Source organism: Pseudonaja textilis, chromosome Z (assembly GCF_049901715.1).
Source record: "Pseudonaja textilis isolate UNSWEBS1 chromosome Z, rPseTex1.2, whole genome shotgun sequence".
In the NCBI taxonomy this organism is placed as follows: Eukaryota; Metazoa; Chordata; class Lepidosauria; order Squamata; family Elapidae; genus Pseudonaja; species Pseudonaja textilis.
Window position 1 is genome coordinate 82,118,318 of NC_142008.1, and position 26,040 is coordinate 82,144,357.

At 37.8% G+C, this 26,040-nt stretch overlaps 1 protein-coding gene across 1 annotated transcript in view; it reads right to left on the reverse strand.

Annotated features, from left to right (window-relative positions):
* Positions 1 to 25,477, reverse strand: part of LOC113448799 (transmembrane protease serine 11E-like) — a 39,473-nt gene extending 13,996 nt beyond the window's left edge. Inside the window, exons 1-4 of the mRNA XM_026719599.2 lie at positions 25,391 to 25,477; positions 10,129 to 10,255; positions 4,643 to 4,758; positions 2,149 to 2,267 (exon numbers count right to left, since the gene is read on the reverse strand). Of these exons, the coding sequence (XP_026575384.1) occupies positions 2,149 to 2,267; positions 4,643 to 4,757 (234 nt within the window). The 5' untranslated portion in view covers position 4,758; positions 10,129 to 10,255; positions 25,391 to 25,477. The remainder of the gene's footprint in view (positions 1 to 2,148; positions 2,268 to 4,642; positions 4,759 to 10,128; positions 10,256 to 25,390) is intronic.
* Between the last annotated feature and the right edge of the window lie 563 nt (positions 25,478 to 26,040).

A 26,040-nucleotide genomic window follows, 5' to 3' on the forward strand; every position in this document is an offset into this window, starting at 1 on the left:
GCCATATTTTGTTACTATTTCTCCCTGGTAACAGTATTATATTTCTTGAACTTTAAAATAATGTTTCCTTTTTTCAGTTTAATACTTGAAGACCTGGCTTTCTTGAGGTCCAGTTTTAATCATTGATTGTACAGGTAATCTTTGACTTACAACCAGTTGAGCCCCACATTTCTGTTGCAAAGGGAGATAGTTGTAAACTGAATTTTGCCCCATTTTATGTCTTTTCCTGTCAGAGTTGTTAAGTGAATCACTGCAGTTATTAAGTTAAGTGAACCTAGTTGCTCCATTGACTATGCTAGTCTGAAGGTCACAAAAGGTGATCATGTGTCCCCAGGACATTGCAACCATCATAAATTGAGTCAGTTGCCAAGCATCTGAATTTTGATCATGTGACTATGGAGATGCTGCAATGGTCATAAGTGTGAAAAATGGTTATAGTCACTTTTTAAGTGCTATTGTAACCTTGAACAGTCACCAAATGAAGCATTATAAGATGAGGACTATCTGTATTCATTTATGATACACACAGCAATATATCAAAGTTCTTGGAATACCTTCTATCAGTTGTTGCATGCTGTTATGAAACACTTAAACTTAACCCAAAGGGCATTTATTTAAAGAGTATTAACTGCATAATGTTCTAAGCATATGTAGGCGTGTGCTTCCTTCAACCTGTGGCATGTGGCGTGTGCCAAGCCCAGCTAATGCACCCAGTTGGAAAAATATCTTCATGTTTGCTAATTCTGCTAATAGTTCCATGTGTTGGGATACGATAATACTGTCTTTGAATTGAATATTTACAATCAAGTTGGTTCAATTGTCCATGACCACATAGATAATTTTTCTCCAAAATTCTATGTTCCCAAACTGATCATCTAGATCTTCCAAATAGCGCACATACTATGACTATAATAATCCATCCACCTTGCTGCTGAACATCCTTTATTTCTCCTTCCATCTTCTTCAGCATTATAGACTTCTTTAGAGAGCTGGCTGTTTGTATAATATGTCCTTAATATGATAATTCGAGCCTGATTTGTTCTATGAACCATTTGTTCATTTTCTTGGTTTTTCATAGTATTCTCAGGACTCTTCTCCATCATCAAAATTTAAAAGCATTAATATTTATTCTATCCTATTTCTTGGAAGCCCAATTTTCATACTCCACAAAGTGTCACATGGAAAAATCATTACCTGCACCATTTCAATCTTTGTAGATACTGGCATATCTCAGCATCTGCATATTTTTTTCAAGGTCTTCACTGGTGCTCTACAAACTGCTAAACTACAGTACATTTCTTGACTGTTGGTTCTTTTACTGTTGTTTACCCCACTTGGTAGACCAGATTGGGACTCAGTTTCAAAGACAGGCTAAAACTATTTTTATGGACATTGGCTATAATAACAGAATCTTGCAAGTCGTGTTGTACTCCTCTCCTTTTTACAGTTCCACTAAATGGGGAAGCATCTGCCTGAGTCAATTCCAAATGTTATCTATTATACATTTAAGAAATGCTTTAGCTCGTTTGCCAGCTCCTAAAGGTCATCTTTCTTACTCTCTTAAATAGCTGATCCTAAAAGGCAGAAGTTATCCACCAATTTTAATTCATTTCATTATCAATTCTAGGGCTGATTGGAGCATCTGTTACTGTTAGTTTGGCCTTCTTTATATTTAATCTTAGTCCTGACTTTTACTGTTAGAGATACTATATCATTTGCATTTTGACTCTCAGAATAGTATTAGCAATGTAGCTCAAATTATTGGAGTCTCCTTCTCTAATTTTGAAATCATGCTCATATTCTTCTGATTAATGTTTCCTCAATATATATTTGGCATATATATTTATTTGAATAAATAAATTATTATTAACAGAACCCATTGTTTCTTATGGGGTATTTTTTTAGCTAGCTTGCAGGGAGCATAGACAACATTGACATTCATAAAATATGCTAGGAAGTTTGTGCAGCTTACTAAAGGGCAAGGAAGGATTTACAATTTGCAGAATCCCACATCAATTTCCAAATTAAAAAAACAGAAAGACAGTCAAGGATTGTCCTCTCCCAAAGTTTCTATGTCTCTCTGGTCATTTTCTTTCTCCAGAATAGAGTTTAGAACATTAAATGCATTAAAAAATCATTCTCACTTACCAAAACCTCAATACTTCTGCTCAGTTCTCTAAATTCTGCTGAAGTCTGTTTGTCAAAGTTAGGCTGATATTGCACATTATTGATTCTAAAGGAAGCATTGTAAAAGAATTGTTTCTGATCTGTATATAAAGAGGGGAGAATGAAAGCATTTATACCATAGTATCAATTAATTTACAACAATGAGATACAATTAAGCAATCAACAGAAGAAATTTTCTAATGTTTTAGAGGATTAACTATTATGGTGTGAATGACATATTTTAACTCTTAAGCAAAGGATTTTAACATACTTTCCATATTTTGTTTGGGGAAAATGCAGGTTAAGTAGAATAAGTTGACCTGGACTATGAATGGTCCGGGATAAGTAAAATTATTGAGTTTTGGAGCTATCAGATAGAGTGTATGTCAAGTGAAAGAAGCTACAAAGAAATAATAAACTGTGTTCTCATGCTTAATGGTTGGCATGTCTCAAGACTGATTCTATTATTCATCCTCCTTTCAGAATCTCAAGTGAAAGAATTAAAATTCCTTGGTAAAAGGCCAGAATCAGGAGTTGGCTATTTTCTGCTAAGATGCAAATGTTGCAGTGTATGTATTCTTGTAGAGTATATGCATACCAGAGGTGGTATTCAGCAGGTTCTGACCAGTTCTGGAGAACCAGTTGCGGAAATTGTGAGTAGTTCAGAGAACCGCCTCTGACTGGCCCTGCCCCCATCTATTCTCTGCCTCCCAGGTCCCAGCTGATTGGCTGGGTCTTCTTTTGTTGCCCTGCACAGGAGAATGAAGCTGGAAAGCAGGTTAGTGGGATGGGGTGGGGAGAGAATGGGGATTTTACAGTATCCTTTTCCTGGAGTGGTGTGGGAATGGAGACTTTACAGTATCCTTCCCCTGCCATGTCCACCAAGCCACACCATGCCCACCAAACCACACCCATAGAACCAGTAGTTAAAATTTTTGAATCCCACCACTAATGCATACCGATATATGCCCTTTAAATCAGGTTTCAATCCAGTAAAACAAAACACGAACAGGTTCTTCCTTTGACATATCAGATACCATTCACAATCTCATCAATGTTCATTGGGCTTATTGTGCCAGGAGTAGTCTTCAAGCAGCTTACTAACTCTACTACTTTATATCCAAATTTTAAGACTTGTGGCAGCTCTAACAACAATGTTTAGCCCTCTAAAATAGACCAAGCTTGGAAGCCAAAGATAGGCAGTTAATACCTGGAGTTCTTGGATTACAACCATTCATTTAGTGACTGTTCAAAGTTACAATAGCACTGAAAACAGTGACTTATGAACATTTTCACACTTTTAACCATTACAGCATCCCCATGGTCACATGATCAAAATTCAGACACTTGGCAGCTGGCATGAATTTAGGAGGTTGCAATGTCCCAAGGTCAAATGATCACCTTTTGTGACTTTCTGAAAAGCAAAGACAACAGAGAAGCCAGTTTCATTTAACAACTACTAGTGTTACTGATTTAACAACTGCAATGATTTACATAACAACTGTGGCAAGAAAGGTCATAACATGGGGCAAAACTGAATAACTCTGTTGCTTAGCAATGGAAATTTTGGGCTCAGTTATTGTCATAAGTCAAGGACCACCCGTATTAATTTTATTGCATGTGGTCCTTGACTTAATGACCATAATTGGACCAACAAATTGTCATTAAGTGATACAGACATTAAGAAAGATGACCATATCCAATTTTACAACCCTTTATTTAACCACAGTTGTTAAGCAAGTAGCATTAACTGACACATCATCTGACCACAATTTCCCAGTTTCCCTATTGATTTTGCTTGTTGGAAGTTGGTTGGGAAGGTCACAAATAGCTATCATACGATTGCATAGCATTGCAACTGATGTAAGTGTGATCCAGTTTCTGTGCAACCCAAACCATAATCATGTATCTGTATGGATGTTGTAATGGTCATAAATGGACTGGTCATTAATCATTTCTTTGAGCAATGTCATAACTTTAGTCTCTAAATAAATGGCTGTAAGTCCAGGACTACTTGCATAAGGTTATAGAGTCACAGAATTTTGCAAGCCTGAAAATACTCCCTCCTTTCTTTTTTCTTCATGAAAAATAGGGAGGGTCATGTCTATGCTTTCTCAATTTACATTTCTGCACTGGACTTTATCTGACTATTGTCTTGATTGTAGCTCTTCATCCTATTCCTCAGGGTTATTCCTTCTGCCCATTGCATAATGCTATATCTGGCAGGATATAACAGGATCATACTTTGCCTTGGGTGATACACCAACAAAGAAATCAGGCAGAAAAACACTGCAAAACATAACAAATATGTTATGTTCTTTGCCAGATGGCCTGAAATGGTCCAGCTGGAATAAAAGTTGCTATAAATTCTTCAGGAAATAAATGCATTACATATATTTTTTTCTTTTTGATTGTTGAAAGATTTTCAAGCACAAAACCATTCAAATCATATGGACTGAACAAGAAATATACTTACCATATATCAAAAAGTAGACAAGCAAACCAATGGCAGTGGCTAAGATCAGCAATATCGCTAACACAAGCAAAGCAATCATCCATGGCTCCCAAGGACTGGTTCTTGACCTAGACATTCTGAGAAGATGGGCAAATATAAGATTTTGTAGGCGACACAGTGAACCTTAAGTAGTGCACTTAATTTCTGCTATAATCTTCTTTTGGGTTGTTTAATGTTTATGCACATTAAATGTTTCACAAATGAATGAATTAAAAATACTGCTGAACTAATAATAAATTAACTGCATTAATCTTCATTCATTCATTCATCATTCATTATTTCATATATTGCAATAATAGTTACAATTGCATCTTACAATTTCAGTAATAGTAGGCACACATTAGTTTAAAGCGAACGAAGATAAGAAAAATAAGAAAAGTAATGGCAGTTGAAAATAAACCCAGTTCTGATCCTAAAAAAGAGAAATTCATAGTGATCAGCTCATCTAATCTCCAGACCCAAAAATGAATATTCAAATCTTCAGGAACTCCTGAAAATAAACCCAGTTCTGATCCTAAAAAAAAGAAATTCATAATGATCAGCTCATCTAATTTCCAGACCCCAAAAGGAATATTCAAATCTTCAGGAACTCCTGAAATGTTAGCAGGGTTAGGACTCTACGAATTTCAGGAGTATGGTGTTTTAGAAGGTGTGTTCAGCAGAAAAGCCATACATCCTTGGGCCAGTCTGATGTTCCTGTTTAATAAATGGACCAAGAGCACAGCCTTCCTATTGGATCTAGTGGGCTGGGAAGGAACAACTAGAGCAAAACAATCCCACAAATAATTATTTACTTTGAAATCTTTTTGCCGTCTCCTTTGTGAATTATAAATACAGAATTAGTAATTCAGGCAGTGCAGTATTTAATTTCATTCCCCTATTTTGCAAAACCACATCAGGTATTATTCTACATTCAATTTACACTCATTTAAAAGGGGAAAGTTTGACCACGTCCACTGGTTCACCTAAGATCATGCTCATGCTGAGAATTATGTACTACAAATATAGGTAGGCCCACACAAGCTAAGAAATCCAGTCATGCTTTTATTTTTAGGCTTTTGTCATATACAGTGGCCATTGGTTTTCTAGTGCCTTAATATTCATTCTGAACTATAAAATCAACATTAAAAGATCTACATTCATGTCTAAAATAAAATGGGAAACCTGCAGCCCTCAGCTACATCCTGGATTTGCAGTTTTAAAACTTTGGCTGTGCTTCCTTTTCCAAATTAAATGTACAATGCTGCAAATTCCCTTCACGATTGATTCTCTCTGGCTCCAGCTCTGTTCTCCTTGAAGCAGGCCTCAAAGTGATGTTTCCTAAGGAAGAACTCCCTGATCTAGTTTTTCATGTAAATGATTGCTGTAATATTTGCAAGAACCTTAACCCTAAATATTATTACCTCCATGTTGTGTATGGGATGTGAAAGAATTTGTTGACTAACTAAGCTCACCAAAAAAAAAATCATGGTAGGCAGTATAGACTCTTCTTTGCAGTTCCATTAATGTGCCTTCTTTAGTCCTTGGGTCTGAGAGATTCCTCCCAAATCACCCGGATCCACCCTCTGCCCAATATGTCATCCCATGTTTCAAATATCCCAAACAAATACATGCTTCAATGGAGTATCAATGCTTTTAATAATGGTCATAGTAGCAGCATCCATATATATTCCACAGAGGCCACAAATGCTATTAGTGAACAACTCCAATGACAATGCTTCCCTTCCAAGGAATAAACAGAATTAGAACTAAGTCTTCCCAACCACCTTGTCAGCAGAAGGAGGCAAGGAGTTTGCCTGAAGCAGCTAGCAGCCAATACAGCATGTGAACTGGTAAAGCCTGTATGCAAGCAGCTCCTCACATGTTCATGCATTTGACATGTGAGAGCAGTGCACGGAAGACAGGGCTGCGCTCTTCTTTAATAGTGGTGAAGACACTTCTCCCATGATTAATACATAAAGAGGCATTACGCATTGTGAGGACCTTGAGCAATACACCCTATTATTTCTATACTATATGCTCCCAGGGATGCAGCAAATTCTAATACTATTAGACTAGTCCCATTAGGAAATCCAAATTTATGGGTAACTGCCTGGGTGGGGAAAGGGACTCAGTGGAGTTTCAGGATTGTCAAAATCTTGGCCCAGAATTGCCTCTCATTCTTGGAATTTGAAAGAGAGAATCAGGATATTTGTATATAGACTTAATAAAAAAAATCCTTAACATACACAATTAATGTCAGTATTTAACTTGATGCTTAAAAATAAAACTTCTATCTCAAGCATTTGAATGAACTGGACGTACCCATATCATGAACTGAGGCAACCTTACAGATGATGAACATAGCATATGAGAACCAGAGTACTGAAAAGTCAGCATCCTACTCAGACACTATAAAGACAAGAGCTATCTATCTATACCTTATGCAGAATGAAGCAAGAGGCACTGAAGAGAATGATAAAATAGGATGGACAAGCTTAGTCCATGCTTTTCTGGATTTGTCCTGTATGCTCTCATATAGAGTATAGTAACTAGATGAAGTAGTCTTCCAAATCTTGAGCCCTATCTAACAAAATGAAAGTCAATGGTACGAACAACTGGTGATTGGTACGAACAACTAAATGCTGTTCATATAGGTGGTACTTCACTCAATAGCAGTAACTGTGAGAGGGATCTTGGAGTCCTAGTGGACAATCGCTTAGATATGAGCTAGCAGTGTACTGTAATTGCCAAAAAAGTCAAAGTAATCCTAGGCTGCATTAACAGAGGGATGGAATCATGTGAAGTGTTAATACCACTTTATAAGGCCTTGGCAAGTCCAAGCTTGGCATACTGCAATCAATTTTGGCCACTATAATATAAAAAAAAGATGTTGAGGCTCTTGAAAGAGTACAGAGAAGAGCAACAAAGTTAAGTACAGTAGGAGGCTGGAGGCTAAAACACAGGAAGAATTGTTGCAGGAATTGAATCTAACTAAAAAGAAGGACTACGGGCAACATGATAGCAGTGTTCCAATATTTGAGAGACTGCCACAAAGAATAGGAGGTCAACCTATTTTCCAAATCAGCAGAAGGGAAGATAAGAAACAATGGATGGAAACTAATCAAGAAGATAAGAGAGGGGCCCATGACATGGATTTTTTAAGTTGTTAACTAACATAGTTACTTTGTATTTTAATTTAGCTTATTTCTCTCTTTTATGAGGATTTATCAAACCACTATAGACTGGAATGTAGGAAACCTATTCCATCGCTGTATGGTTTGATTGATAGCTTCTAATTCCTAAACTGAGAAGATAAACTACAGAAGAATGGATGGATATTATTTCCTGATTTAAAAAAAAGTTAGTGCAAAACTGGTGTCTGGTATGTTCCTTCATGAACTTCAAACAACCTTTGTAGTTGATTTACTATGCAAAGGAGAGATTACTTTTATCCTTCATTTATTTTTATTTATTTATTTATTTTGTCAAGCAATTATAAGATAACAGGTATAAGTATAAACATAGTTATGGATACATGAAATTGATACATATAAGAAAAATAAAAAGAAACAATAGGACAGAGATGGTAGGCACGTTGGTGCGCTTATTGTGCCCAATCAACTTTCTTCGTGCATTTTCTTTGTTGTGTTAACTATAAAAGAGAATGTAAGATGGGTCTTGAGGTTCTCCCTTTTCATAGGTAGATCCCACTTTTGGGGGGTACCCTAATAAATTGCTTTTAAATGATCTTCCAACTTGGTTGCTTATTGGGAAGGTAAACCAAGGCAGAACCTAGGGCCAGATTTGGCTATCAGAAGCAACCCAGAACTAAGGAGAAATCGGACAGTGAGAACAATCAACCAGAATGGGTTGCCTTCAGAAGTCATAGGTGCTCCATCACTGGAGGCTTTTAAGAAGATACTGGACAACCATTTGGCTTTGCTTGGGCAAGGGTTGTACTACTAGAAGACCTCCAAGCCATTTGATATGGTTCAGTTGCCAATTTATAAATTGAGACTTGCTTTACTGTAGCTTAATTTCATGCACACATACAAAAGGGACAGAACTGAACTACCATTTTGACATTTTTTTAAAAGCCCGCACAGATACTACTGCTCAAAACAGAATGTTATTATTTGTGTTGCACTGTATATTTTAATCAAAAATATGTAGTGAATTAAAATTAATACTGCTATTTTTTGTTAAAGCTGTATTGTAATGAATGAAATGAAGCATGATAATTGTCTCTTCAATGTAATGTCACTGTGTGTGGTATACCACCATGATAACACAACTCCTGAAATGCATGAGAAATATGAAATGCACACTTTTGCAAGGAGACATACATACAGTAACTGAACATCCTACCTAATAGTGTCCATACTTGCCATTCAAACCCAATATCCAAAAATATCCATAAATTTGAAAGTATTTTATTATGAAAACAGAATCAGTGAAGGATTTTCTCCCTTTAATTTAGTTAAATGTTCAATTGTTTCTTTTTCTCTTCCAGCAAAGTTTTAAGATTTGTTTTCAAAAATAAAGAAGATGTCCAGAGGCATTGACAGAATCCAACGCTTTCAACAAAATGGTAAAAGTAGCACTGTACCTTCAAAACAAGGCCTTCACACCACACATTTGTACACATGAACAAAAGGCAATGAATTGCCATTAGTGCAACACCTTTTTTCTTATTTGCACCTTTTTGACCTCCACTGCAGAGATCTCTGAAGATGACATAAATAGGGAAAAGAGCACCATCACAAATTTCTCCAGCTAATATGTTTTCTTATCTTCCAACAACTTCAATTACATATCACTCTTGCTTATGGCAGAATATAAACAGTAGATTAGAGAATCTTGATTTAGACTAATTCTATAATGATGTTAATTAGAAGACAAAACAAAAAGCAATGGATGGAAACTGACTAAGGAAGAAACAGTCTAAACCAAAGAGAGTGACAGTGAAAGCAATAAACTAATGAAACAACTTTCTTTCAGAAATTGTGGGTGCTCCATCACTGGAGTCTTTTAACAAGAGTCTAGATAGCCTTGTCTGAAATTATATAGGGTCTCCTGCTTTTCTAGGGGGTTGGACTAGAAGAACTACAAGGTTCCTTTCAACTCTGATGTTCTATGCCCTATTGCAAATGATCCCATCACTTTAACAGCAGGGCAGAACAATATTTCAGCAGCAAATTCAGTTTGCTTTTCTATCTCTTATCTACTACTATCTCCTGTCATATTCCATACTACCCTCCCCCCTTGAAAATGTCCTATATCTATGTTCAAAATTCCAAAGGAAATTCTAGCTATGTCCAATTTTTCCATTTAACCACTCACCAAGTCCAAACAATTACCCTGTGTAGAACCACCTACTGGATAGAATTGACAACTGGTGGCATTCATGTCTTCAGTGAGAAATTACTTTTAGAGTTGACATCCCTTCAAGGTCTTGATAATACCTGATACAAAAGATGTGATGCAATATGCTGAGCTATCACTCTGTGTTACTCCTCCCTGAAGCCAAATCAAGAGAGCTTGCAGCTCAAGATTTGTATCTCATGCCTAGTTCAGGAAGTTTTGCCAGATCTGGAGAAACACAAGAAGCATTTCAGGAATGAATATCAAAATAAGGCAAATTTTACAATATAAAATCATTCCCTATTTGTTAGCAAGGATCATGGCTTAAAATTACTTGCTGAACAGCAGTAAGGATAATATGGTCAAAGTGTAATATAAATAAGCGACATGTTATTTCAATATACTGTACTTTAAAGATTGAGTGGCTCTGAGATGAAGATGAAGATCTGAAGAAGGAGGAAGATGAAGTTCTGAAGATGGCAGAACAGACAACCATGCACAAATTCAGAAGCAGGACAGACAGTGTAGTAATGACAGCTAAATAATTCTCATGATTGCATCATCCATACAGGTCATCACACTGTTCAGGCTGCAATGGCTAAATCCATTCCTGATTAGTTCTTTCTATACAAACCAAACTAACTTTACACTGCCTTACAGCAGAGATGTCATACTCACATCCCCTGGGCCTGAGGGTATCACACACTGGCCATACCCATGCCTAGTTTAACAAAGAGGAAAAAAGGCCATGGTACGTCACATGATGACGCCATTACAATGCAAGCCTGACACACCCCTGCCTTAAACCATGCCAGGGAAGCAGGAAATCGGAGTAATAGCATGGGGCTGAGTTCTTCACGTTATCAGTGAACCAGCTGCTGTTGTTGATAGAAAATACTGAAAAAGTCAGATTGTCAAGGATGGGGTACTTTGCAGAAATACAAGCACTTGGCCTCAAAAGGGCACAAGACCTGGCTGAGAAGAAAAATATATTTTTCTCAAGGGTCCAACGGAGAATCTGTGCTGGAGTGTAGGAAATTTTTCAGGCAGCCTGTAAAGCTTGCTCCTGGATTTGAGGCTTTCCTCCATCCTGGAGCTGCAATTACTAGGGGGAAAGTCAAAGGTAGTATTCAGTATTTCTGGAAAACCGGTAGCAGAAATTTTGAGTAGTTCACAGAACCAGCAAATGCCACCTTTGACTGGCCCCACACCCATCTATTCTCTGCTTCCCAAGTCACAGCTGATCAGCTGGGTCTTCTTTTGTTGCCCTGCACAGGAGAATGGAGCTGGAAAGCAGGTTAGTGGGGTGGGGAGGGAATGGGATTTTGCAGTAACCTTCCCCCAGGAGTGGGGAGGGAATGGAAATTTTACAGTATCCGTTCCCTGCCACACCCACCAAGCCACACTTACAGAACTGGTAGTAAAAAAAAATTGAATCCCACCACTGGGGAAAGCAGATCCCGAGAATACACTCATCATCACAGAGCCAATCCAGCAGCTGAAGAACTTCTCTAGTGTTTCACTATACTGCAAAACTTAATGCTTCTTCTCTTGATAATTATAAACAAAACAAATTATGCAGAAATGGAAAAGATGATAAATTAAGCAAAGTGGTTTGTTTTGCAAAATGTTTATGAGTCACATAATATATTTTCTTGACCCAGAATGTAAATATAGAATATATACATCCCCAGTGAAACAGCATACTGCATTTTTAAAGGCAGAACAACAAGACTAATTCAAATATCTTCTCTAATTCAAAATCGTATGCAGAACTCCTTTTATCTTCTAGCCTTGGCTGCACAGTAGTAAATTGAAGATCAGAACATCACCAACTAGCAGCTTTATTGCATTATGAAATTATATATTAAGATGGGCAAAAATCGTAACTCTTTATACCACCTAGTCAGAGGTGTTATTCAGCAGGTTCTGGCCAGTCTTGGAGAACCAGTAGCGGAAATTTTGAGTAGTTTGGAGAACCAGAAAACACCACCTCTGAGTGGAGATTTTACAGTATCCTTCTCTAGTCATGCCCATCAAGCCATGCCCACAGAACCGGTAGTAAAAGAAAATTGAATCCCACCATTGCACCAAGTCATGAAGAAGGAGCAGTTTCATAAAATTGTTCCCATTACTGGTTCTAGTGTCTCGTATTTCCAATTTTTAAAAATAGGCAATAATTCATCAGGTGCTTAAGGGTATTGTGGAGTTCAACCCAGAATTCTCACTTGGGGCACAAATGCCAATACTCAAATTATTCCATTTTGGATCTACTATGCAAAGACTCAGCAATCTGGAGAAGGCTGTAATACGGAGAAGGGTGGAAGGAAAGCGAAGAAGAAAATAGTCAGAAGCAAGTGGGTGGATTTAAATGCAGTAGTGATCAGCGCACTATTGGAAGGCCTTAATGTTAGAAACAGATTGTCATGGAGGAAATTTGTCTATGACGTTGCAATGGCACATAATCACTATGATATTGGAATAAAACCAGAAATAAATCATTTCCAACTCAGTTGTTCAGTCGCTAGTCATCTGACGGCTGGATTATTGTAATGTGCTCTACAGGAGGCTACCCTTGAAGACACCTGGAAGCTACAGATGGTGCAGAGAGTGGCAGCACAAGCAGTTTGGGGGACCCCAAGAATGGCCCCTGTATCACCACCGCTCTGCAAGCTACCCTCTTTACCAATCTGCTTCTGGGTGCAATTCAAGATGTTGGTGATCACCTTTAAAGCCCTTCATGGATTGGTCCAGGTTACTTGAGGGCCTGTCTCACCCCACTGGGATTGGCCCATACCACTCGTGCAGGTAGAGGATGCATGCTGCGGTTCCTGTCAGCCTGATTATTCTGGCTGGCAGGATCCTGGAGAGGGCCTTCTCTGCTGTTGCTCCTCCCCTCGGGAACATCTTGCCTCCTTTTTATAAGGGCCTAAAGACATGGCTTTTCCTGTCAGCTTCAGACCCCAGCAGAGGAATAGTGCAATTGTGGTGGTTGATTGAGTAATAACAGATCCCAGATCCCTACCCTACTGGCCTCATCCTCCCCATGTGTCTGGTTTTAATGTTTGATTTTAACTTTTTATGTTTTAACTTAGATGTAACGGTAAGTGTTTCATCTAAGTTAAAGTTACACTATAGTAAGATGGGCAGCCAATAAAATTTATAAACAAACAAACAAACAAACTCTAGAGGAAGTACTCATCTCCATTTCTTAGCTGAGGAAGTCATTGTCCGAAGACATTTCCATTGGCCAGCTTGACTATATGCTGAGATGCACAGAATGTTAACTTCCCACCAAGATGGTAACTTATCTACTCATGTTTGCATGCTTTTAAACTGCTAGATGGGCAGGAGCTGAGACAAGTAATGATAACACACCCATGGGACTCAGGTTTCAAACTTGGGCTGTCAGCTTTCCAGCTGACAAGCTCAGCATCTTTAACAGCTGAGCCTTCAGGATCCCTTAAAAACCAGAAATAACCAATTTCAAATCCTCAATTATGAAATTGATCAGGTGACAGCAAATGAATGTGTTTAAGTCACTGTATTTGTAGTCGGCATACTCCTTCCACTTACTTGCTAAAAAAGATAATCTATACTACCATAAACTGTTATTCATATGTCATAAAATGGACACTATACCCCTTTGTGCTACTTCAGATAGTCTGTAGATTGATTGTAAAGGCAAACCACAAAGAGAACATTGGAAGAAGCAGGGGAAAAAGCACTTATAGTAAGACTTGTTCTCAGCTGACCCTGTAGCATTTGAATCTAATGTTTGAATATTCTTGAGCGGATTCTTGGGAAATCCCACTTTAATGGCTGACCTGAACAATGCCAGACATTTACTTTCTTTTCTATGCCAAGGATTTTGTCAGTGTATAAGGTTCATAAATTGGAATGGACATGGTAATAGGTCAGCCATCTGTTTGATGACCCAGACAGCTCGGAGCCTGAGTGTATATATATATATATATATATGTGTGTGTGTGTGTGTGTGTGTGTGTGTGTGTGTGTGTGCGCCTCTGTAATATCTTGCTTTTGTGTTTTTATTGCTTCTGTGATTATTAATTGGATACTTCTGGATTCTTCTGGTTCTGACCTCTGCTGCATAATATTGTATATATGCATCATACTATATACACTGCTCAAAAAAATAAAGGGAACACAAAAATAAGACATCCTAGATCTGAATGAATGAAATATTCTTATTAAATACTTTTTCATTACATAGTTGAATGTGCTTACAACAAAAATCACACAAAAATTATCAATGGAAATCAAATTTAGCAACCCATGGAGATCTGGATTTGGAGTTACACTCAAAATTAAAGTGGAAAAAAACACTACAGGCTGATCCAACTTTGATGTAATGTCTTTAAAACAAGTCAAAATGAGGCTCAGTAGTGTGTGTAGCCTCCATGTGCCTGTATGACCCCCCTACAATGCCTGGCCATGCTCCTGATGAGGTGGTGGATCGTCTCCTGAGGGATCTCCTCCCACACCTGGACTAAAGCATCCCCCAACTCCTGGATAGTCTGTGGTGCAATGTGGCGTTGGTGGATGCAACAAGACATGATGTCCCAGATGTGCTCAATTGAATTCAGGTCTGGGGAATGGGTGAGCCAGTCCATAGCACCAATGCCTTCATCTTGCAGGAACTGCTTACACACTCCAGCCACATGAGGTCTAGCATTGTCTTGCATTAGGAGGAACCCAGGGCCAACCGCACCAGCATATGGTCTCACAAGGGGTCTGAGGACCCTCATACCACCCTCATGGAGTCTGTTTCTGACCGTTTGAGCAGCCACATGCACATTTGTGGCCCACTGGAGATCATTTTGCAGGGCTCTGGTAGTGCTCCTCCTGTCCCTCCTTGCACAAAGGTGGAGGCAGAGGTCCTGATGCTGGGTTGTTGCCCTCCTACGGACGTGGAGGCCGTAGGAGGTACTGGCCTGTCTCCTGGTAGCACCTCCATGCTCTGGACACTATGCTGACAGACACAGCAAACCTTCTTGCCACAGCTTGCATTGATGTGCCATCCTGGATGAGCTGCACTACCCGAGCCACTTGTGTGGGTTGTAGACTCTGTCTCATGCTACCACTAAAGTGAAAGCACCACCCACATTCAAAAGTGACCAAACCATCAGCCAGAAAGCATAGGAACTGAGAAGTGGTCTGTGGTCACCACCTGCAGAACCACTCCTTTATTGGGGATGTCTTGCTACCTGCCTTTGCTTTCCACCTGTTGTCTATTCCATTTGCACAACAGCATGTGAAATTGATTGTCAATCAATGTTGCTACCTAAGTGGACAGTTTGATTTCACAAAAGTGTGATTGACTGGAGTTACATTGTGTTGTTTAAGTGTTCTCTTTATTTTTTTGAGCAGTGTAATATTATATATAAAGAATAATCCTGCTGAATTATTTACTTGTGTGCTGGTTGGATTGCTGCAAACTCTGACAGGTTATGGGCCCAAAGCACACCAGAGCAACAGTAAAACTGAACTGTAATTAAGCTGAAGGACTGCCTGTGTTATAGTAAAAGAGAACAAGGTTGAGAAAGCTTGCAGGATGGCTGTTGATTTTCAGGAGAGCTTTCTGCCTCAATTGGGACAGAAGAATTATATTGTTCGGGCTGCAAAATTTGAATGCTTCCTCAAGGCAGAGGAGCTCCGGGATATTGTTGTTAATCCACCCCAGGCACCATTAGCAGCAGCAGATCAAAGGGAGCATGATAAGGCACTGGACTACATCATCTTAACTTTAGAAGATGAACAATTTTTGAATATAGGTGGTTTAAAGACTGCAAATGAGGTTTGGCTGAAATTGAGAAGTGTGCATGAGTGCATCAGCATGCAATATTGTGCAATTATCAAGACAATTATACAGAATTTGGTTGCTACCACAAGAGAGTGTGGAGCAGCATTTGCTGTGAATGCAAACTCTATTTATTGAGTTGGAACAGCATGGAATAAAGATTCCTGAATCTCAGAGGGTGCTATTGGTATTAAACAGTCTTGATGGAATGGAATGCGGGACATTGTTTCAGCAAGTTTTTGAGTGCAAACCAGAACAAGGCTTACGAATGGAAGCTCTAAAAGCCTGTTTGATTTCAGAAGAAAACAAGTGCCATTTTATAAAAAGCCACAAGAAATGGAGGTGGGGACCCAAGGAGTAGAGACAGGATGTCTACAAAGACTAGAGTAAGAACAGAAAACAGATTACAACCCAGCAAAGTTTTTTTTTACAAAGAAAGAAGCAGAAAAGAAAACAAAAAGGTGGTGTTTCATATATGGTGATAAAAATCGTTTGAAGAAAGACTGTTTGCAAGGAAGAAAGACAACCGATGGACAGCCGACTGTTGCAAAAGTTAGCTATTGTAATAGTAGAGACAAATGGTTAATAGACAGTGGGGCTAGTCAAAAAATTGTTAATAATTCTAAATTATTTTTCAAAATGGATCCAACTGGAGGTGATTCAGTGGCACTGGCAAATGGCCAGTAAGCTAAAGTCACTGGAAAAGGCAGTATGGTGATTCTATGTCTGAACGAAAAGTTTAGTAACATATTATGTGTGCCTGAAATTGAGCATAATTTACTGAATATTTCTAGTCTAGATCAAAAAGAGTTTGAGACCACATTTGTAAACAGGAAGTGTCTCATAAAAAGAAATGGGAATGTATGTGCACAGGGTATAAAGCAGGATATTCTTTATGTGTTACAGGAACAAAAGGTTCAATATGACCAGACATTTGGAAATGTGGCCTAACATGATTCATGTGTTCATCTCTTGCATAGAAAGCTTGGCCATGCCAGCTTCAGAATTTTGCAAAAGATGTAACAGTTTGCAAATGGTACAAACTTAAAAGGGTGTAAAGGCATACTTGGGCTTGCAGTATATAAATAATCAAAGGTATTTCCTGTAAGCAAGAGTAGCACAAGGTAGACAACAAGAGCTCTAGAGCTGGTACATGCAGATTTGGTGGGGCCAATGCAAGCCAGTTTGGGAGGAGCAAAGTATGCTTGGTCATTGTAAATGACTACAGCAGGTTTGGGTTCTGCTATTTACTGAGGAGTAAAATAGTGCTATAGAAATTTAACCAATGGGTAAGCTTTGTGGAAAGGAGATATAAACAACAAGTATGTCAGCTGCAAACTGACAGAGGTTCAGAATTCATGTTAGCAAGTTTTCAAGAGTGGTTGGGATAGTTAGGAATAAAAGACAGATGCACAAATCCGTACACAGCCACTGAGAATGGTATAACTGAGAGGCCGAATGGTGTCTTTCAGACAATGAAAGACTCACTGCTGGAAGATTCTGGTCTGAACAAGTCATATTGGGGAAAAGCCATGTTGACTGCTAATTATTTAAGCAATAGGCTGAGGAGTTCTTCTATTAACAGTACTCCACATGCAGTGCTATATAGGAGAAAGCCATCTCTGACACATTCAAGGGTTTTTAGAAGTAATGCTTGGGTGCATATTCCCAAAGCAATTAGGAGAAAAGATCAACCCAAGGCTAGAAAGCTCAGGTTTACCTTCCCAACAAAGTGGTTCCTATTTTCTACTTGCATTTTTACATGCTTTCGAACTGCTAGATTGGCAGAAGCTGGGACAAGTAAAGGGAGTTCACTCTGTTGTGCAGTGCTAGGGATTTGAACTGCCGAACTGCTGACCTTTCTGATTGACAAACTCAGTATCTTAGCCACTGAGCCACAGACACATCCAGAAATTTGTTTTAACTTGCCTTGGTTTCATCCCTGAACACCGCAAAGTACACTAATATCAGTTTGTTCTACTTAGTCATAAAGTACTAAAGAAGATTAAAATTAAAACAAACATTAAAAAACCAGTTCTTTGGGGAAAATAGAGACTTCCTGCACCATCCTCATTGCAATTCTACCTAAAGTGACAAGAGAAGCTGGGCAAATCACTGTCCTTCCAACTCATCAACAGAAAGACCATATATGGAACATAGAGCAAGATAGAAAAGTATTTTCACACTAGAGCAGAAAGATCCCAAGTTAGTTAACCTCAGCCATGACCTGAGAATAAGATAATATATGTACTATATCATAAAGATTTCCCTTACTGTCCTAAATTGAAACTAAGCTGAAATACAAAGAACCAGGAATGGGTTTTTTTTAATGAGATCCATTCTCTGATATGCATAGAAAGCATGTCTTTTTAATCAGACCTTAAAAATTTCCATGTTCTGGTTAGTCAGATTCCAACTTCATTTTGGGGCAATCTTATACTTCCAAATAACTTATCTGCAATTTCATGTTGAATAAAACTAAATTCCATTAAGATCCATCACAGTACTTGTTAACTATATATTACATGCAGTTTTATAAAATTGTTTTTAGAGGCTAAAATGAAAATTGTAAGTGAAAAGGACATTTGTTACTTTTCTACTCAGAATCCAGTTTTTTTGTACAAAAATTTAAGTGTGGTGTATTCAGTGGAATTCTGTGTTTTCAAACCTGTCATAATGATTAATTATAAAAAAAGAAAAAGAACTTTTCAAGTTCCATCCTTGAATCCAAGTCAATTTTAGATGCAATTAAAAATAAAAAGCTTCAACCATAATTCATTTTCATTCTCAATCTGTGACTATTTCAGGGTTTAAAATGACAACAAAGGTTAAATTTGCAGAGCACCTAGATGTGGCAAAAGAGCAGAACTCGGACTGTTTATTTATCAACAGACTAAAGCATACTCACTTACATGAGCAAAAAGGAAATTTATTTTTCCTTTTCCACCAATCCTTTATTGTTACAGTGCCAAGCCAAATAGCACAGAGTAGTTTTATGTTAAGTTCAGAAAAGCAAGATGTGGATTTAGAATTGCTCATTTGTGTGCTTAGGGGGTGGCTCTGGGCAAGTTTTTACCTGCCAGGCAATCTCACAAGGTTTGCTACAAAAATACAAAGAAAGAAATATTCTTCCCTTGGAGATTTTGAAAAGAAAAAACCAAACAAACCCCATGGCATCTACATGAAAAATGCAATTAGTGTAAAATCTAAAATGGATTCAAGCCAGCCCATTTTACTTCATCTTCTAAGAGAAATAAAGTATAATTCTCAGCTCTCTTAATTACACCAAGGACATTGTTTCCCACACAAAACAATTCCAGTCCTATCTGGCTTGCTACGTATCTTTAACTGTGATGATGTGGATGAGAAATGACTGTTTAGTACAATCCACTAAGTTAAGAATTTTTACTTGCATCTCTAACTTTACTGGATCATTAGAGTTGGACTCAATAAAACTGAAACAATTAAAAAAGGTAAAAGATGGCCTATGTCTAGCTCAGATACATACATATGTATATACATAAGTGCAGGGGAGGGATTCAAATTTTTTAACAACTGGTTCTGTGGGTGTGGCTTAGTTGGTGGGCATGACTTGGTGGTCATGTTATTGGCTGGGCATGGCCAACTCAATATCACTCACATCGAGGCACGCATCTCCTCACCTGGCCTTTCATGACTATGGGGATGCTGCAACAGTCGTAAGTGTGAAAAATGGTCATAAGTCACTTTTTTCAGTGCCATTGTAACTTTGAATGGTCACTCCACACAAGCAAAGTACCAGCAAAGAGGGGGAAAAAACTCCAGAGAAATTCCTGAGACAGGAAGTCTAATCCTGCCAAGAATGTAATAAGGGTTAATGGAGAGGCAGTTTCTGTAAGCAACACCAGAATGTTTCCTTCCTGCCTTCCTTACAGGATTAGGCCAGTAATTTCTTCTAACAACCGGTTCTCTGAACTGCTTAGAATGTTAACAACTGGTTCTAGCGAATAGGTGCGAACTGGTAGAATCCCACCCCTGCATAGGTGTGTGTGTGTGTGTGTGTGTGTGTGTGTGTGTGTGTGTGTGTTGTATGGAAATATATAGATTGAAAGAATATATAGATTGAAAGCAGTACTACATTTGATGTTAGCCAACATCTCAAAATGTTCTTCTTGATTGCCCCACTTTTGTCCCTGCCCTCATGATTATTCACACAATAATGTAAGAGACAGAGTTTGTCCTATATATCCATACTGTGCTTTTTATCAATTTTCCTTGCTTCTAATTCTGTTTGTGGATGGCTATGTGTTCTTATAGTTTGCTAAGCAAATATATGGAAGTTATGACTTTAGTTCAAGATATTTTTTTCAGTTTCCTAATATATCATATGTATAGCTTGACATTTCATGGTGATCTCCCATCCATGCAGTAATCAGATTTGACTCTTCTTATTTTCCCCCCAATTCAGCCAAGGTTAATAGGCACTGCTATCTTGCTTGCTTTTGGTCATATTAAAAATTCCTATATTTAATTTCCTAGATAATATGTTATTCTTTTTTCAAAATCATCTAAGCCAGGAACAAAATCATATTTTGATCCAAGAAACTGAAATTGTTCAGGACAAAGGTATTCAAGCAGCATGTTATATGGCAAATGTATTGTGAACAGCTCACAATGCATTTGCCACATGCTTACATGAGCTGTGTGAAACCAGGCTCAATATCTGGGTGAAACTAGGCTCAATAACAGTAACTGTGAGAGGGATCTTGGCGTCTTAGTGGACAACCAGCTAAATATGAGTCAGCAGTGTGCAGCCGCCGCCAAAAAAGCTAATGCAATCCTAAATTGTATTAACAGAGGGATACAGTCAAGATCAAGTGAGGTACTAAGACCACTCTATAAAGCCTTAGTAAGACCACTGTTTTGTTCACCACATTACAAAAAAGATGTTGAGACTCTAGAAAAAATACAGAGAAGAGCAACCAGGATGATTAGGGGACTGGAGACTAAAACATATGAAGAATGGTTACAGGAACTGGGCTTGGCTAGTCTAGTGAAGAGAAGGACCAGGGGAGACAGGATAGCAGTCTTCCAATATTTGAGGGGCTGCCATAGAGAGAAAGGGGTCAAGATATTTTCTAAAGCACCTGAAGGCCAGGCAAGGAATAATGGATGGAAACTGAACAAGGAGAGATTTAACTTGGAAATAAGGAGAAACTTTCTGACAGTGAGAACAATCAACCAATGGAACAGCTTGCCCTCGGAAGTTGTGGGAGCACCATCACTTGAGACTTTCAAAAGAGATTGGACTACCATCTGTCAGAAATGGTGTAGGGTCTCCCGCTTGGGCGGGGGATTGGACTAGATGACCTACAAGGTCCCAACTCTGATTATCTGTTATCTGTAAAATGCACACCCTCTGGCAATTGAACTGCATTGAACCTATTAGAGGCTGAGATGTGAGTGTGTGTTTTTTTTAAAGGCTGATTTTTTCATAGCTTTGGATAGAAGAGGATTAGTTATTCTCTCCATAGGAATAAATCCTCTCCCATAAATACAAATAAGCTCTAAACAGCTTCTATTGAAATATTTAGTGCTTTATCATTTGATTTTTCTTTTTCAGATCTAAATAAATAAGATGTTTGGAACTTCTCAGAGATTACATTTGACATGTGGAATGAGATAATTCACTCACAGTATCTTGCTCTGAATTAATTATTGGAGTTGACATTGCCAATTGACAGTTCCAAAAAATTGCACAGGTTGCTTCCCAAATATAGAAGCAGGGGAAAAAATATGCAGTGTTTTCCAAAAGACATATTAGCCTGAGCATAGAAGCTTCTCAAAGCCAAGGACATTCAAAAGGAGGTCATTGTAAGTATCTCCATAGGCTACTTAGATGGCAGTGTGGAGGATAAGGAGTAAAGTAAGTGTGGTAAAGTTCCAATCTGTTACCATTGCTTGGGTTGTTGCTAATTGTAGGACTGGTCCTATGAACCCATTTTTTGAGGGCAGCACAAATCCAATTTAAGTATAACTCTTTTAAGAATTTAAAGAATAACCCGTGTATTTGCCTGACAATATAAGAGTTTGAAAATCAGTAGAAAGTAGGTCACCTATGCTGGCCCTTTCTGTATTACTCCAATTTCTATACATTAATCTAGAACATCTGAAGAAGTAAACTTGTTAAGGCCTTCACATTTTTTTAAAAAAAATGTATTGGGTATCAGTTTTTCTTAGCTGATGCCATTCAAACAGCTGGAACAATTCCAATAGTTGTGAGCCAGTTGAGTGTCAGGCCCAGACAAAAAATGACCTAGAACAAAAGCCAAAGTTTAGGTCTTTATTTCCTCATAGATGATAGATAGATAGATAGATAGATAGATAGATAGATAGATAGATAGATAGATAGATAGATAGATAGGGAGAGAGAGAGGTGTAGATAGATATGGGGGGATCTTTCTAGATTAAACCAGTACTATTCTCTCCCTAAGGAATATATCCTAGGAGATTTTAGGGAGTGGTTTTCCTAACTCTTTCTCTGTCTCTTGATCCAGCAATAGGCTGTTTTGTCTCTTGCCTCACCTCTTCACACACTCCATTGAAATGCACTCTCTCCTTCCTATGAAATGGATGTTTCCTGTAGACCACTACATTACCCTTTATAGATACCATCCATCATACATAGTTAGACTAAAATTGTGGAAGTAAAAGTCTCCACACTGACATATAATAATATATAAATAACATATAAATATTTTCATAAATAAATTCAACTTAAAAAATAAAGAATTGGGAGGACAAAACAGCTATCTGTTTATATTGAGCCTTAATTCTAATCACTTATAAATCTGATATTACAAAGCAACATGAAACTACTTTTTTACATAGACCCTATTTTGTGATTTAGTACAAGTCACATAAATATAGCTGTTTGTTCCCCCTTTTAATTCATCTGCACTGTCTCTAGGTTCCATTCTGCTACTTTTTAATTTACAGAAGTAGAAAAGCAAGAATGCAATTGAATAAAAAGGAAGCACAAATGCCAAAATAGAAATCAGAGTGGTCTTAATAATCAGTTCCCTCTGCTTTGCTAATCAACATTAAAGGAAACCTAAACTCTTCATAAAAATACTTGTTCAGTTCATTGTAATGTATCTTCTTCTAATACCTTTTAAAATTTCCTCAGTATAAATATCGATTTTAAAAAGAAGCAATGCACACTTTTAAAAAATGGTTTTAAGAACTTCTGTTGGGCACACATCATCCAACAAGTTTGCTAGTCTTATTTCAGCACTATTTTGAAAGCAAGATTTATCTAGCAGTAGCTCAAGCTGGGGTATTTTCTAGAAGAAATTTACTCAGATGGCTGATGCAGAAGAAGTAATGCAGTGGAAGAAGTAGCCTCTGTTCATTTCACCAGATAAGTGGTAAACAGGGATTAAACTCAACCAATAGGCTCACATACAGAAGGGTAGGTGTGCTCTTTCAAAATGCATGAATTGCTGGAAGAAAGGCTAAGACATTTTGACAAATGGTAAATTTTTGGTGGGATTCTACAACCCTAATCCTGAGGACATTTCTTGTAAATCAAATAGGATACCGAGATTAGAATAGAAAAGAGAGCAATCCTGGTCCAGATATTGATTCATAAAAGAAGCTTATTTACTGTAAGGAGATTCTACATATTGAAGCAAACAGAACTGGTGAAATTTCTTTCTGCTTTTTTAACGTTTGCAGTTTGGTGAAAAACGTTCTTTTTTCCAGAGAAGAAAATTTTTTAAAATAAACTTGTCAGGTATACAGAACAGTGTCTGTTCTCAATGTCTTCTCCAGGTAGAAGATTATGGCTTAAATGGGAGATGCTCTGGTATGCAGCACCATCCAGGTGAAAGGATGAAATTATAATTTTAAGTTTAATTAAATGAAAATGAATTGATATCAGGTTTACTTTATGTCCTACCCCAATCCATACTTTTGGGGAGTGTGTGCCTCCCCTGCTAGGTGTCAGCTATTTAGGTAAGAAGAGCAACAAAATCTTCAAGGTAGGTACAGCAACATAATATTGAAAAAAAGTTGGGGCTTTCTTCTTATAATAAAAAAAAAATCAAGGCAGGTTATTTGGAGAGATAATGTAACCTTTTCTGGAAACCCCTTCATTCCTTCCCTATCTCCAGGATCAGTGCTCCTTCAAAATAGGCTATTCAAAGGGCAAGTTCCCCAACTCAGAAGAAATTGAATTCAGTGTGTGTGTGTGTGTGTGTGTGTGTGTGCGCGTGCATGCATGCATGTGTGAGGTGTTTTTTGTTTGTTTGCTTTACTGAGAAACAAAGTAGTTAAGCTTTGGAATGTGTTATTCCTGTAATAAACAGCCTTCCTTGACAGAAGACTTCTGAAACAAACAGCAATTGTTAACTAGCTGCCTTCCTTGCATTAATGCCCAAAGTCTGTATCTAGTTTACTATGCTGTTTTCAACGCCCACCATCCAGATTTCTTGTTTTCTGTTTCAAGTTTTTATTGAAAACTTCTCTTTTCAGAGCTTACAGAAAAATCATCTTCAGACTTTGCAACATAATACAAACAAATACAATGCAATCACTGTTCAATAGTGGCAGCACAATAGCAGCAAGTGTGGAACATCTTCAGGATATCATGTAACCCAAATAGTTTTCAAAGGCTTATAGACAAGTAGCCTACTTTTTTGTAAATTTCCCAGGACATGTTACTGAAAGCCCTCTGTAAATCTCCCAAATAAATAGTCCCCTTATAGTTTTGTCTCAAGATGTAAATTGTCACAAACAACTATTTCATCTTTTAAAAGAAAAAAAACAGACCCTAGAAGTACCAATAAAAACAAAATGGTAACAATTAATTAATAGTTAATTAATTAGCTCCATTAATTTTCAGTTATGAGAAAAAGTAGAAGTGGGAAAATACAACAAGTTTACAAACGAAAAATGATGAGTGTGTTCAGATCCAAATCCAGTCACCCTGTACAACAATGTCTGCACTATTAAAATATAAAAAGGAAGGGAGAGGGGGAAAAAAACTGACAAACCAAAAAAAAAATCTCTGCAGAGGATTATGTCTTCTATTTAACGAAAAGCAAAATTTTTCCTAAGCTTGTTTGTACTTAATTTAATGAAACAGATTTCCAAGCGAAAGAAAAGTTAAATTGTCTTGTTTTTTCTCTCGCTCTCAACTCCAATCTAAAAATCTATGGAGAGAAAATGAGGCATTAAGTTCTCATTCTGCAGTCACTTTCCCATATTTCTGGTCAAATGCACCCTGAAAAAAAAAAGCAGTAATAATGTCCCCTGGAAGGGAGTTTGATTGAGCTGCTTGGGGCAATAGTCCTTCTTGCCCTTCCAGCTGCCTCCCAGAATCAACAAGTGGAAAAGGAGAAAAACCTGCCTTTTGGTCAAAACTGACCAGAAAGCCAAAGCCAGCTGGGGAAGATAGTCTGCCACATCTAGGAAGTGTGGCATGGAAGCCAAATGATACAATGCCCATTGCTTCGGTGGCAGCTTCTTGTCTTGCCTTTTGAAAAAGGAGCTCTTACCTGTTGGTGCCAGCTGTAGCTGAGCTGCTCCTCCTGTGCTGGGCTGCGTTCACAGTAGGTAGTGTGGCATCACTGCAAGGACTAGATTTTTTATGAGCTGTATTCGGTTAAAAAAAGAAGCCACCAATGAGATAAATAAAAACAAGTTGGACGAGTCCTGGTGACAAAAGTTTCATTATGTAGTATGATTTCAAGGGAGGAATCATAACCCTAACAGTGCCTTATGCTCTTCATTCATAATACATTCATCCAAGAATTTCTGTGACTTTACAAGCAATAATTAATTGGTCCTTGCAACACAATTTCAGCAAGGTAAGTACTATAAAAATAAATCAAAAGAACAGTGAAAATTTTTGCAAGGAAGAATAAACCTTCTGTTTATGATTAAATGAAAAAGAATTTGGCAGAGCAAGACAAGGCATTTGATATGAGGCTGCTATTAAAAATGACACACATTTATGTAAACTAATATATTTGTGGGTTGTATATCAGAAGAACAAGTCATATATGGTGTCCATTGAAAATTTATCTGGAGTTGCCGCAACAGCATGTTTTAGCATGAGCTGACATTTATTAAAGATTAACAGCAATGAAAAAGTATTGTTGGTATTTAGTTCAGAAGAATGTGTGAAAATAGTTTACCATTATAC